The sequence below is a fragment of the Buteo buteo genome, chromosome 4, assembly GCF_964188355.1.
Source record: "Buteo buteo chromosome 4, bButBut1.hap1.1, whole genome shotgun sequence".
NCBI lineage: Eukaryota > Metazoa > Chordata > Aves > Accipitriformes > Accipitridae > Buteo > Buteo buteo.
The window spans coordinates 52,553,815-52,569,536 of NC_134174.1; the positions used below are offsets into that span (position 1 = coordinate 52,553,815).

Sequence of the window (15,722 nt, forward strand, 5' to 3'; positions counted from 1 at the left end):
AGTAAAAATTCTTCAGACAGTATATCAAAATTGCAAATTTTGTAAATGTATGTGAAGTGTACACCTACCCATAATGAACTCGTGGTTTGGTCTAAGGAGCAAATGTCTCTTCTCACTTTTAAGGTAAGTGGGAGGGTGCTCCCTAAAATACAGAGAGAATATAAATACACCTGCACTTTTTGGCAACCCAAATTTGTATGTATACATCATGTCTATGCTGCTTTCTTTCACCACATTAATATGTGTAATATACATTTAGCATTTTATGTTTCTTATTACACTGTGTGTTTTCATCTAGGGCAGTGTTATGTGATTGTCACTCTCACTGCATTTTTGCTCTCTGTCAGCAAATCTTTTCTTGAAATTGTCTTGTTTTCTTTCACATTATGTGGAAAAATAAGGAAACTTCTCAAGAGTACCACTCTTCTGTTGTAAGAAATGAACCTGTTATTATTGGTTAATATGAGGAGCAGCTGGAGCTAACATATTTATTTCTAATAATAGTGTGTATACAAGGACCCTGAGATCTTGCACATTACTATTATTCTCATTCTTTCAGCTCCTTTGTTTCTCCAGCTGATGTAAGATGATGTGATAAAATCTTTGGACCTGGACACATATTGGGCTTTTCAGTTCAGATACCAAAAATAATAATAATAATAATAAAAAAAATCAGACTGAACAAAAATGGATAATTTTATTTATTTGGAATCACTTTAGTCAACACTATAGGTTGGCTCAAATTGCTTAATTCTCCTTGAAATAAGCACCTAAAATTGTTTATTTTCTCTGTGTATACAAAAGGCATTCACATGCCCTATGTCTCTTCCCATTGACACATGAAATTAGGATTTACACTGGGGAAAGTGAAAAGAAAATTATTTGAATGAATAGTTTGCTCTAAATCTCTTTAAAATCACTTTGGTCAGTTCTGAATGGACACCAAACACTGGCAACAGCAACGTGAAGAGAACTAGGAGCCACCCTTTGGATTTATGACTTACTAAATAAACTTCAAGTAGAAAACAGTGATTGAGAGGAAAAGCGATTTAACTCAAATTGCTCTTCTGAGTGTAATAGTCCTTCAAGCAGGTATCATGTAGGATTTTGTTGTTGTTGTTGTTTAGCTCACTTAGCTATTTAGCTCTTTGGTAGATTAAGTTCACCTGTACAATGGTATGTTATTTTTTTTATTTGTGCTGCAGTAGCATTTGCAGGCTCAAGTAAGATAGAGGTCTTTTTTGTAAGAGATGCTGTACAAACACATTGTGAAAGACAATTCAAGCCCTGGAGAGTTCATAGCCCTAACAGACAGCAAAGGAAAGATAGCAAGGGAAACAATGGCAGAGAGGTATGAAGCAGCTTTCCAAGGTCACACAGCAGAGGAGCGGTGGGTATAGGCATGGGAATAACACAAGTGCTCTGTCCATGAAGCTGTAATGCTTTTTTTACAAAACAGATTAGATTTAAAATATGTTCTTGGTAGTATAATATTGGTGATATCTGTTCTCACAGAGTCTTAAACTGGAGGAAAAGACTGTTTTGCAAGTAACAATGGAACTGCTCTGATAATCTTGTTGAAACAAGCAGGACAGTATGAAGCATAGCATGGGACCGTTAACTTCTTTTGCTTTCCTGAATGTGAGTGGACTCATACTCTGATATTCATGCTGAATGTTATCGGGTTAGCTGTTCAGCAGGCATAAACCAGCATAGCATTATTGATTATTATTTTTTTCCAAGAATCGCTCTCATATATTAGTTGAGAATCTTGCTCTTTGTGTTGATTTCAGTGTTGTGATTTTAGCATTTATAATATTTCAGTGTGCATTTTTACATGTGCAAGATGCTTACTGGTAGCTTTGCTTTGTTAATGATATTTTATCTTACTAGGTCTTATGCCAGATATTAAATGAGCTTCAAAACTCCTGTCAGTACATCCATCCTCTTCCTTATTTCTAACATAATTCAACAAAATCTTTGTGTACTTTTGTATCTGACCCATTGGGGTCTGGAAGTCCATTCCATGCCCAATGTTTTCCATAGCCCAAGTTTCACCAACATACATTCCACAGTTTTAGACACGGATGGAAAATTTGCAGTAACTGAAGAACTGAAATGTAGCCCAGCTATCTTTCACATTAAATTAGAGCAGCCCCTGCAGAGTATGCCAGAGATTATGAAAATCCCACGTGTTGGAAATCTCTAGAAATTTAGTTTCCCATTAAACTAGAACCTTTTAAATGGGCAATCTGAGTATTGATCTGATTGATAAAAAGATGGTTAGGTGCTTAGTAAGAAATACAAAGGTTTAGAATAAATCAGGGGTCAGTAACTTTCCTTTTTTATATTGCCGTAAGTAGATTTCACTAGAGATCTAATAGACTGCAAACCTTTTCTCAGCTGATATAGGAGTTTCATGTGCTTTTCCCTTCTGGAATATTGTTCAATATGGACTATAATATTCAATAGGCAGCAACTCCACTTGGAGAGCCGTTTCTTTCTTTTTTTAAAGCAGAAAGATTTTATTAAAAAGAATGTCAAAAGCAGTTTTATGTAAAAAGACAGATCTGTAATTAATTGCAGCATTTGCAGGCAATGTTTTGTACAGGGAATAATGAATATTCAATACTATTTAATTGTTTATTTAAAACTGCTTAATGAGCTTCACAAAGGCAGGAAAACATTGAAAAATGCCAACTAGAATGATAAAAACGCTTTGATTAAATTTTCTTACTGGCTGTCAGCAGCCTCTGAGTAAAATGCTACATGTGATTGTTTTTTCTCAATAATAGTGGTGACACAGCTTTTCTGAAAACTGCCCTCCTGCTACTAGGAAGGGGCTAATACCTCTCTAAAACAGCAGTGGTGCTGGTATATGCAGACACATTTATCACGATGGCTGATTATTCAGTGTAGAATATATCTATTTAAATGTGCATGTGAGAGGCTGCCTGTTGGGAGTGAGAAAAAACATCCCTAGACTTTGAGCTTCCTAATCAAGAAGATGACTTTGCCGGTCTGTCATTACTACACACAGCTGAGTAGGTACTTATGAGAACTGTTTTCTGTCTATGTGTTTGTCGTGTACAGACTATTTTATCAAGAAGGTAACAACTATATCTTTTTGGTTCTGTTCCCTGATTAATTCTCCTAGTGTTGACTGGAGTAAGAAATTTCTTGCCAAACACTGCTTTCTTGAGTATTCATGTGCATAGATTGTAAAGAGAGAAAAAGAAAGAAAAAGTAATCATAATTTTGTGACTGTAAACCTCAGCTCAAGTAAGAATTAGCATCTTTTATTGCATAGAAGGAAAGAGTCTTTGAGCTGATAAAGAATAAAAAGAATAAGAACTTGAGACAACATCCAAAAAAACCTCACAGCACAGGAAACATCTGACTCCTGTCACCCCACTGGTAAAAAATATATATTCCCCATTTGCTTTGCAGTACTGTGTATGCTGTATTTGTTCTTCCATATGCAAAGTGGGATGAATCCATGCTGCTTGTGACCTCAAATTGGTAGTTTCCCCTTTTTTTGCATTAGTTTTCTTTCTAAATGGGAACTATAATGTGCACCTGTCTTTAACCAAAAAGTATGTAATTAAATACAACATAATCTGTCAAGCAAATAAAGATCTTAAATGTGGAAAAAAAGAAAAAAGAATAGCAGTTGAACAAATCCAACAATTAGCCACTGCAAGAGCTTTAAAGACAGCTGTAAGGAAGCTAAGTTTTTGTGCACTATTTTTGTAATAGAACTCCCCCCCCCCCCCCCGCTCCCCCCTTAAAGGAGTGTTTTCCACCCTCCCTTTGATTCCTTATACCCAAGGGCTAGCTGAATGTAAATACTGGTATAAACTTCCAGATCAAGCATCTTGCTAAACAGCTCTCTATCTCAAGAGGTCTTTCATGAAATGTTATGAAAATGGAATTGCACAGTGCTTACTAATCAGGGTAGCTGATAAATAAATATGCAGCTAAGGGGAGGATTCTTTCAGTGAGATGGACAACAGGTGACTGATCCTTACAGAGATCAAGGAGTGAAGTTATACTGGTGATACAGAACAAAGCAAATTCTCTATAGCAAGCCCTAATTAATTATTTTTATACACTTTAACATGGTAGCACAGAAAAAAAAAAGGAAAGTGCAGTGGGTTTGTTTAGCTAAGGTGCCTACTGTCAAACCAATTAAGATCTCATATTTTTGATTCATTAAGAGGAAAGTTTTGCAAATCCTAGGGTCAGTAGAGAACATTTTCTTGCAGATTGTGGTTTAAACCTTCATTTTGCTTCAGTGAGACTATAATATTTATAGTCTGAGCAACACGACATATCAGATGGTCTGTTTTTCTAGAACTGACCAAACAATAAAATGTAATATGTAAGTAATCTACATTCATTTGTGAGAAGCACATTTAATTTTAAGAAGTTGTTCTATTTTAATGATCTAAATGATTGTACCTCAAGTAAAATCTTTTCATTGTTGTTTAAATCAGGCTGTATTCCTTCAGTGCAGGGTGACAGATGCTGTTCTCAATTCCACAGATGTAGTAAAGGGACTGGATTTGCTGTCACATCATTTAGTGGGCCTGGAATTGACTCCAGTTCACCTGGAGATATTACTCATGTAGCATTTAGGATGTGCAAGGCCTGCTGTTTTTTACTTGGCTTTATTTTCCGATACAAAGCACATTAATGCTAAGATAAAAACCAAAGCAAAATCTAAATTATTTTTTAAACTATATAATGATACATTTAATTACAAATTAAATTAAATATGAACCTAAATATGAACGGTGATTCCATAAACACTGAGGGCAGGAAAAGCTGTTCAATCTCATTCCTTCCTACTCTCTACTGCAGTCATTGTTCTAGTAAGCCATTTGCTGTCAATGTCTGTATCACAGGGCGTTACTCATCCTTATTCCAAAACCATTTCTGAACAGACACTTGGACTACTGCTCAGTGAAGAGATAATTGCAGGCAGATGCACGCTGACAGCAACTTCTTTGTTAGTTTGTAATGCCTCGTGGGGCAAAGAAGAAGCAGGAGCAAGTTGGAAAAGAGGAAGGATATGCAGCAACTGATAGAGTGGGACATGTATCCCTTTCAAGGCCGGGATCTGTTAGCTGCTCTTTAGAGACTTTAAACGGTAAGAAATGGCATCTCCAGGAGGAGTGCAGGACACAATGCAGTGCCGGAGCTTTGCAAGGTTGGCTTGTTTATGGTCTGTACCTAGCCTACCCTGTGCCATTTGAATGGTGCAGAAGATCATCCCTAACAGCCAGGCGTGGGATGCTTTTTAGATAAATATTCTGAACAGTATCTTCTGGAAATGGTACACTCTTAGGTGGTTTCTTCGGAGATGTTTAATTTTGCAGTCTTTTTTGAGGTTTTGTGCAAGGTTTCATTAAGAACTCAGACTTCCAGTTGCTGGTCAGCTGCAAGCCTTCTTAAGTTCTTATCTTAGGTTATTCACAGACTTTTTTTTGCAGCATTTGTTCTCTCCCAAAACACAGTGTTCCACAGTGGGAAACAAAAACCTGCTTCTTTTCTCTACCACTGTGTGATCTGTTCCCTGCATTTAATTTCTAAAAATTGCTGCTATTAAGATATATATACATATATATATATATTTTTCTCATATTCTGGGAGGGAGGGAGGGAGACAGACTCCAAAGCTATGTAAATGACATATGGATAGTTTACAAATAAATAAATAAATAAGTTGTACTGGCAATCTCCACGTAGTTTTGAGCGCAATGTCAAATAAACCAAGCCATGGATAGCTGAAGAGCCATAAAGAAAATGTTTTTCTTTTTGCATAGGTCATACAACTGAAAAAAGAGGAAAAAGTGAGTTTGTTCCTTAAATTCCTAAATGGAAGCATGGCTAAAAGATCAAAAAGGAGGTGGTTTCCAGTATTGCCACAGACTCCTATTTGTTTGTGTCTGAAAATGAAGATATCATGTACTGACCTGCTGGATTACTTACGTTTGGACACAATTCTAAAAAGTATGGTGCTCTTTCACATTGATTTATTAGATCTGCACAGAATATGGAAAGTCTATCTCACAGAAGGTTTTAAAGTTTGGCTTTGTTACAGATCGGATTCTTTTCCCACATTTGCCTCTCAAATACCATTTTTATGATATCTGGAAAATTTCAAGTGGTTAGAAAATTATGCTGAATTTTTTTTTATGAACTCTATCTTTTCACCTTAGTATAAAGAAATCATTCTTGAATTAGCATACTAAGTAACCTTTCTAAGGAGTATGCTGAATAGCTTAAGCTTTTATTAACCTTTAACTTTTTTCTACACCTGTCCTGTCCCCCCCCTCCCACCCCCTCGCCAGGATGCCCTTGAGATAATGGCTGAAAATTATGAGTTCAAAGAAAATGAAATATTCTGCCTGGAATTCCTGAGAGCAGCTTCTGTGCTGAAATTTCTTCCATTTCCAGTAACCAGAATGAAAGATATACAAGGGTTGCCTTGCATGGGAGACCGAGTCAGAGATGTCATTGAGGTAACATACCTCTGAATTATCTGCCAATTGATTCTTTTACAGATCTACTTTCAGAGGTCACAGAGTGCAGCATTGATACCTGTGTGTATTTACATAACCTTCTGTATTTCCTGTAATAACATTATATTACCCTTGTTACTAAGAATGCAATGATTTCTGGAAACCTTTTGCAGTAACATAAGGTTCTGTCATGGACCCCCTGCCCTTAGGAATAAAAGTAACTAATGAATAAATACAAATTAGTAAGTAATGCAGTATCATCTTTGTATGTATTTTTTTTTAAAGGCTCGCTCTGATTTGGATGTGACAGGTTAACTGTTAATAGTTTTCTTCATGTAACTTCTGCCCTTGGCAACATCAATTTGCTCACCTGAATGCTTTATTAGAAATACTATTTTTGCAAAACTGGTAAATATTTTAATACTTTAATGTTAAGTCCTACCTTTCTATAAGTTATAGCAGAGCCATTTATCTAGGTGATGGATGAACTTTACATTCTTACTGGAGCTTTGAGTATTCCCTGCATTTTTCTTTAATTCTTAGCCTTTTCAGGACCCCACATCTCAGGTGCTGTTACTCCAGCAGGCAGCTGATCAGGGGGTCTCAGCTGTCTGGAGAGGTCATTGCTGACTGCTGTGATTCACTCTGGCTCCTTGTTTGCCTCACTCCACCGGTTAAGAATGTAGTCCCTGAAGTGCTCTTTGTACCTACTACCTGGGGACTGGGAATTCAATTATGATGCCACAGAAAAAAGGATGATTTGGGGGGTTTTATTGCTGGGGTTTTTTTTGTTTGTTAGTCTTTATCAGAAAGATGAAAGGAACTGTACACTTAAGAAAAAATATATCTGTTCTTATAATGTTCTTTTAAGAGAAGTAAACTCAACCAAATAATGAAATCTAATTTTCAGGACAACTCATTGATAGCTTATGATAAATAACTGCTTTCTGGCTGTGAATTTATGAGTAAATAAGTACTGTGAAATATATTCCATGGTCCCAGTTTCTACTTCATCCTTGAGTAAATTTATGAGTAAATAAGTACTGTAAAATTTATTCTGTGGTTCCAGTTTCTCCTTCATCCTTCAGTAATTATCTGTCTGAACAAGGATTGCAGAATTTGATCCTAATGCAATAAAACAATATGCTTGCTAAGGATGCTCTTCGTGTTTTTACGGGTTGTTATGACTTTCTTCTAGATTGGTTTACTAAATCTTACCATAATCTTGGTATTTTTTTTAAAGTAATGTTTTTTCTTTGTTTAGGAGATTATTGAAGAAGGAGAGAGTTCTAGAGCTAAAGAAGTGTTAAATGATGAACGATACAAATCATTTAAGGTAAATCTTTTGAAGTTTGTTGCTGTTGTTTAAAATTGCATATATTTTCTTCTGTTTAGTAGAGCTTAGACATTACCACCAATTTTATTATAAAGAAACATCCAATATCAAGTATAAAGAAAGAAAGGTCTTGAATAAAGAGAAAGGGAGAGAAACTGATAGAGTAAGGAATAATGGTGAAATCAGTTACCTTTCTAATTAATGTGATGCATACACAGCTGCTCTTAAGCTTGAACAAAACAATCTCTTTTTCCTGAAAACTAATGCAATGCATAGTCTTTGCTGTAAGTTTAACCTGATGTTGGGTTTATTTTTTCCTCAGTTGATTATTACTATAACACTATACCATCTTATTCTGGCATTAAGAGAATACCAGGTGAAAAAGATGACTCAGATCTATTTTAATTCTCTTTTGTGTGAGGCAGAAGGAAGAGGACTGGAGATACTTCTTTCTTAGGCAGATTGTAGGTTCAGTGTCACGGTTACACTTCATAGTTACAGGGAATCTAAAACACACAGATAATGCAGTTTGTATTTCTTAAATTTTCAGTGAATTCTCCACTGGAAAAATATATACTGCACATTTTTTTTTTAAAATTTTATCTACAGTTTTAATATCTAAAAGTATCCTGTTTGTGCCTTCAGAAAAATTTAAATCAGAGTAAAAGGAATGGGACTGTTTAATTCTCCCCTGCATTATTCACTTTTACTTCAGCTATTGAAAGGCTCTTCCATTCTCTCTGATCCATAATACAAGTATGAAAGGATGTTCAGTGATTAGTTTTTGATGCTACCTGTAGCAATACTCAGAGAAGAGGTGTAGATTCACATGTATAGCAGAATTCAGGAACCGGACCTGCTTATTAATGGTAATAAAGATTGAGGATCCACCATTAAATTTTATGTTTCAGGGTTTAAGAAAATTTCTTGGAGATCAGAACAAAACCTATCAGGGGACAGATTATCTCAAATATGCTTTATGCCTTGTTTCACATGCCAAATTACAGCAAACTTAAGTGGCTCTCTTGTTAGCTGAGTACAGTCTCAACATTTTGACTAAATTGCCTGTAGCCAGTTTTTTCCAACAATTTTTTTTATGGGTTTCTAAGATAGCTAAGTAGAATCCTATAATATTAGTGAATTTCTAAATTTTACTGTTTAGCATGGTTCTGGTAATGCCTATAAATCACTGATCATGACTTAAAAGATCACCTCTCGTCCCAGGACCACAGTTATCAAACAACTGAAATAAATTATACAGTCTATGTTTGAGACGTAGGGTATGTGAATGACATGGTCAGTTTGCCTTGTTACGGAAGTGGATGCTGCAAAGAACAAGTTCATAAAATTCACTTTCACCAACTGAAAAAGAGCAATGATTGCATACACAATTGAAGAAATGGGCTACTTGCTACTGACACTGCACTCTTGGCAGTGTCTCTAAATTGACATCTATAAATATATTGAATAATAATGGATCTTAGTATAGAAAGAAAAAAATGTGGTTGTTTTTTACTAAAAATTTGAACAGTGGCATAGAATCCATTTTCTTTAGTTCTCCATCCCAATATTAATTAAATCTCTTGGAATTGTTCTAAACCCAGTAATAGACCATTTTGGAAATATTTTAGTACTAGCAAAAACATTAAAAGATAACAATCTAAGTATTTAAAAAATCACATTCTTTCATAAACACCCGTGATTCAGACAAAGAATAGGTAATTTCATGCATTATATACAAAATGTAGGGTAATTCCTATTTAATATTTAATTCCTGTTTAATATTATCCAAGATTTTAATTTTTCTGTTTTCTTTATCTTGATTATTTCCAAGGAATTAATCTCTTTAGAAAAACACAAAATAAAGCTAGTATGGTTGGAATTCGGAGGTTGTAGATTCAATGGAAAACAGCAGTTATTCATGTCTTACACAGCTACTCATTGAATTCTATGAAAGTACAAAGAAACTATTGAGAGCTTCAGTATTGACAAATTGAACATAAAGAATGTGCTTTTGGGCAAGCATGAAAGTTTTCTGTCTTGCTTTTATGTCGCTGTTTGTCTGAGATATTGATCCACTGAATAATGCTTGCAACTGTGACATTTTTGCTTTACATCCTTTCTTGGGGGATAAGTTAGTGCACAAAATTACTTTGGAATAAATGGAATATAACCCTACTACAACTTCAGAGACTGGTAGATTTTTTTTTTTTTCCCCCCCATTGGACAAAATAGTGAAATCTGTGCTCCAAGTTAGAAGTACAGGAATTTAGCTTGGCTCATGTGAGGACTGAAGAATTGTAAGACTGTTTATAATATGCAAGCAAACAAAAATTACCATTTGTACTTGAAATTGAATCCCATTTTGGAAAACAGTATTGGCGTGACCTCCAAACATACGTTTTTTATAGAATGCAGTATAAGAATAGATTAGTTGTCTTTACATACTTACCATCTGTTTCCATGCACCAGTAAGACTCATTGCCCTCGGTGCAGAATTTCAAGGGCCACAGGGTTCTCACTGACCCCAACTCTTGGCAGTGCTGCAGCACCAACATCATGTGTACAGCTGGGAGCTGGTAGTGCATATAATACAAAACCATAATGTCGGTCAATGAGGAAGATAGTCTTGAGACATCTCTTATTCTGTGAAGTCAGTGTAAGGGAATCCAGCTACTTAACATTATTATTTGCATTTCTATTAAGAAATGCAGTAAAAATAAAAATCACTATCCTTATTTCAAACCTTAGTTGAAGGTGTACATTTAGGCGAATCATGTAAAGATGCCGGAGCTGCTACTGTATTATTGTTTAGATTTCATTTTAATGAGAACTGTCCATGTATAAAAAACAATTGTCTGTTCAACATAACTATGCAAAGAAAGGAAGCTGAATCTGTATGTTTGTATTACGGTATCTTCAATATAGGATAAACTCTGCCCAGTGTTTCCTGTGAAACCTTGTTGTTACCTATTTATTGTTAATTCATTGCTCCTTTAGAAAACAACACTGAAATGTGTGTTCTTCCACTGACCTTAGCTGTTTACCTCAGTCTTTGGAGTGGGAGTGAAGACATCTGAGAAATGGTACAGAATGGGTTTACGAACTCTGGAAGAGGTAAAAGCTGACAAGACCCTGAAGCTCTCAAAAATGCAGAAAGCAGGTAAGGTGAAAGTCTCATAAAAACTTGTATCTCAGTGCTCTAAGAACTTGATAACAGAATCAGAGGAGGAGGCAAAGTTCACTTATACATCCATTTCTTGCTGCAGTGTCTTGTGAATATTAAATTATTAGGTTAAAATAATGTTTGGACTAACAGAGCTCCTACTTAAAAATGGTGTCATTCAAAACATATGATTATGCATGGTTTTTTAATTGCTTACACAGATACCCAATGAAATCTGCTCTTATACACAAAACTATTGATGGGTCATTATTGCACAGATCGTGAAAAAATTACAACATTAGGAAAGCCCAGAACTACTTTTCAGAGGAGACCTGTCTCCTTCAAGGCAGCCCTAGTTTAGTGATAAATCTAGATTTGTAATAAAGTACTTGTAAAAGTACTTTCATAATCCTAGCACATCATAATTTTAAAGTGTTAAACGTGGTCAAATGAATAATGTTGCTTCCCCATAGATTTGCGTGTGTGCACACACATGCCATGTCCCTAAATAAAGGAACTCATTTAAACAAAGGAATCAGTTACATTAAGAGAAGGGGATTATATAACAGGACATTAACATAATGTAACTTTATGTTTGCATTAAACCCATGTGTTTTATGTAACCTCAGTAACCCTTGGATCAGCTTGCCTGCATTCATGCTCCATTGTCCTTTTTTCTTTTACATATCATATCCAAATGTGAAGCAAGCTGCAGGACTGGGCTTTTTTGATACAAGCTCTGTGATCAGACATAAAGATAGCTGGGATATTTCACATACCTCTGAGCCCTGTACTTGGGCAGAATCCCATCATTTTGGGAAGAGCACCTTTTAAAGCAGTATGTCCCAAAATGCCATTGATGGGAGCTGGTAGAGAAGTCAGACTAATTTATAAATATTCAGGTTCTCAGCAAGTGGAGCAATTACCCTGAATGCTATGTTGTTATAAATTGAAACAGCAAATTATAATGACTAAAATATATATAAACTGTAAGGACAAAGATGAGGGAAGGAAGAGGCTGTCTCTTGCCTGTGATCCCCCACACCCCAAGCAGGAAGCTGACTCCAGGAATGGCATGGAGGAAGGAAAAGACTTCTCAACAGGCTGGATATAAATATATTTGTTCCCACAACATGTCCTGTAACATGTCCTATAGTTTCAGGTACAAGATAAAGCATTTCTTAATTCTTGCTATTAGATAAGGTTCCCTTGCCCATGCTATGAGTTGTGTGGTTTAACTTCTTGGTGAGAGGTGGCTATTTCACACGGGGCTTACATAACAGTATGTAGATTTTGATAATTCCACAGACTGATTGGCACTTTTTTGCCTTTGATTTCCAGGGTTTCTCTACTATGAGGACCTTGTTAGCTGTGTATCTAAGGCAGAAGCGGATGCAGTAAGCTTGATTGTCAAGAATACTGTGTGTACGTTTCTACCAGATGCTTTAGTTACCATAACTGGTGGTTTCAGGAGGTGAGTGAAAACAAATGAGGTCACGTGGTTGTTTTATTCTGGTACACACAGAATGATGTTTGTGTCTTGGAAAAATCAAAGAAGCTTAGTGGGAAAGTATCAGAGGGTTTTTTCCATATTTTTTTTTTCCCCAAACAGGAAAGAAATTCCCAGGTTCCTATGTTTTATTACTACAGATGGTTGGTTTGTCGGAACAAAATCTAAGAATAGCGTGCTGGAAAAATTATGTTTCGATCACGTACCATACTTGAGCATATTTTTTTTTTCTCTTTTGGTGGCTCTGAATTCCCAAGACTGAGACTATTGTAAGGCCATGTTGAAACAAAGATATGATAGCTTTAAGGCAATCTTGGTTTGTTTTTGTTTGGTTTTTTTGGGGGGTTTTTTTGAAGATAACTTGGTCATATGAGATTGAAAGGTGCTAAGGCAGAGTTTGTAGTGTTGCAAGTATACTTTGCAGTAAACACTGACTAAACTGAACATAAAGTACTGACTAAACTGAATATACACTAACCTCTGTATAGCTAGGGTGATCTCAGAATTTCTTTCCTGGGTGATTTTTGTTCCTAAAGCTTTTGATCTTGGTTTGCAAAACCAAACCCAAACCTGTTGCTCAGGACATACACAATTCATTCTTTCAGCACTTATTTGAGAGCTTTCCTAAAGCCACACAGCAAAGTGTTGAGACTGGGAATAGTCTTCAGGAGTATTGGGTTCCTTGCTCTGTACTCAGTCCCCCATTATGTCACTGCTTGTAGTACATGTCATGCTCATAAACCTAAAAAACTTAGCACCTTAAATCTCTTGCTGCTGAATTTGTTACTGTGTAAAACTTTGACTATGTTTTTAACACAAAAATATCTTTCAAAAAATACTGGAAGTATTCTCTTAGAACTTTAAAATACACAATTCTATCACTCTCATGCAACTTAAAATGGTATGAAAGCAAAAAGACAGAAGAATGCTAATAATTAATTATCAATTGTGTGATTTATTATTGTAAGCCTACATAGGCCTACATAGACTCACTCTGGTGCTAAATTAAGACCTTACAGGATTTTTAATTGCTATATACATACACAGTGTTTATGATGAATGTATTTTATCACCTTTGTGCTCCCTCATGATATCTGTAATTATTCCTTGTATGTCCCATATTTATTGTAAGAATGTTTGCAGCCACCAGCTACATGATTTCTATAAAACAGTGTGGTCAATAAGAAGCATTAGGCTCAAGTATGAACCCTGGTCAAAGGTATAAGAAAAAGATAAAATTTTATATTCAGAACCTCAAGTGTCATTATTTTGTGAGTCCTTGTTTAAGAGGCATGTGATGGCAATCTCTTCGCACTGATGCAAATCAGTCAGGGACCTTGTGTTAGTAAGTTGGATATAGCTGATTAACACATGTCTAGATGGGTCAGAGAGTTGCAGGGACAGAACTGTTATCACACTGAAAATTCTCAGTTTCTTCTGATATGATGTATTTGTGAGCTTTGTTGGCAGCATAGTTGTTTGCAAAGTTGGAATCTCACACATCAAATTTAAGCCTGTTGTTTTGCTTAATATTTCAGAGTCATATGATAGTTAGCTATTCTCTTTTTTGTTAAGAATAAGCTTTTGTATCTTTAAATGGGTGTGTCAAACTGGAAGAGAAATTATTTAAGTATCTAATTATGCCTTCAGTGAGTAATCCTGTATATTAATTATGTGCCTTTAAATATACAGAGCATATATTAAAAAACTAAGTTTCAAGATGTCAGTCCTAAATGATATTTTACCAGCCCATGGAAAACAAATACTACAGCGTAGGATTTGTAGAAAACTTGATTAAATGGATTGAGGTACCTTTATTAAGCACCTATATTTTAATTACTGAACTGCAATAGAGTTGACTACTCTGTTCTTTTTTGCCTGTCTCGTATAGTGGCAGTACTCATCAGCATGAGGTATGTGTTAGCTCACTAGCTCACAGTTTCCAATTGACAAATTATTATTTGTTTCTTTCATCATTATGTAAATATTTTAATAAAAGTAGGCAAATTTTATTAATCAAACAACTTGATTCCCTCATACTACACCTTGTACACTACTAACATAAGAGAAAAAATAGCTTGTGATTGCTCTGAATAATATATTAATTCCCCAGGACCCAGATTTGTCTTTTTTTGTATATTTGTTTCATAACTTGGAAAAAATAAGCAGTTGTTTGTGTTCCTCCAGATTTGACTGGAGAGTTGAAAGTCAGGAGTCTTATAAACCTTACTTACTATGCAGGACGACTGGATGAATTACAAGGAACAGAACTTCCATTAGCAATCTACAATCATGAAGATTCAAAAGGGTAGAGGTGAACTACAGGAAAGTTACATTCTTTTTCCCAAACTTATCAAACACACACATGGCTGGATATATTTAATGATTTACTAGACCTTTTCCATTAGATTCCTGGAATTTCATGAAATCAGATGTTGTAGTATTTCTTTTAATCAAAATTAGGAAGCATTGTATAAAATTCCAGTAAACAATAGCTTTTTTTAAAACCCCAGCAAACTTGTTCATGGACTTTGGTTTGATTTAGCTTTCACCTTTAGTCTTCTGTATTGCTTCTTGTACTAGTCTTAATGCTAGTTGGTGTTTATAGCAGCCATAATCATGGATGATGGTAGATGAACCATGTTTCAGGTATGGACGAAGGAGCAGCTCAAAAGATTAAGAGCAAACACAGGAGAAGCCACTATCTGAAGTACAAAAGCATCAGGGCATCAATCCCTCAGTAGTCAAACTGCAAGCACAAGTGCAAAAACAGACTTGATTGGCAGCTGTATGTTAGAAAGCAATAGGAAAATGAAGAGCAGGATGGACAACTGGCAGTGAAAATGATGGATTCTTGAAGAGAGGAGACAAGGATATTCTGAGCACAGGTTTTGCTGATAGTCTGGAGACTGTGTTAGGACACTGATAACTGCTTGTGTCAAGGCAGCAGGATTGCAGGATTAAGCCGGTGGTTACCCATTTGCTGATTATGCAGCACTGGGGACTTCTGTTTGCATATTTCTAATTCAGGATGGTGGAATTTTCAGGGGGAGAAAAAGGCCATAAACAGGAAGTGAAAATCAAATTACTAAGTTGGATCTATGTGGTTTAATCAAAATACCAGACCTACAAGTTGTTAGACTGAAGCATGAAAACTGGAAAAGCTGATGCAATCTTATTG

General features: G+C 35.6%; 1 protein-coding gene across 2 annotated transcripts in view; it reads left to right on the top strand.

Moving 5' to 3' along the window:
* Positions 1 to 15,722, top strand: part of DNTT (DNA nucleotidylexotransferase) — a 98,145-nt gene that overhangs the window by 16,085 nt on the left and 66,338 nt on the right. For both annotated transcript variants that reach the window (XM_075026133.1, XM_075026132.1), the window contains exons 4-7: positions 6,359 to 6,529; positions 7,794 to 7,865; positions 10,905 to 11,028; positions 12,373 to 12,505. In XM_075026133.1, coding sequence (XP_074882234.1) covers positions 6,359 to 6,529; positions 7,794 to 7,865; positions 10,905 to 11,028; positions 12,373 to 12,505 — 500 coding nt within the window. The remainder of the gene's footprint in view (positions 1 to 6,358; positions 6,530 to 7,793; positions 7,866 to 10,904; positions 11,029 to 12,372; positions 12,506 to 15,722) is intronic.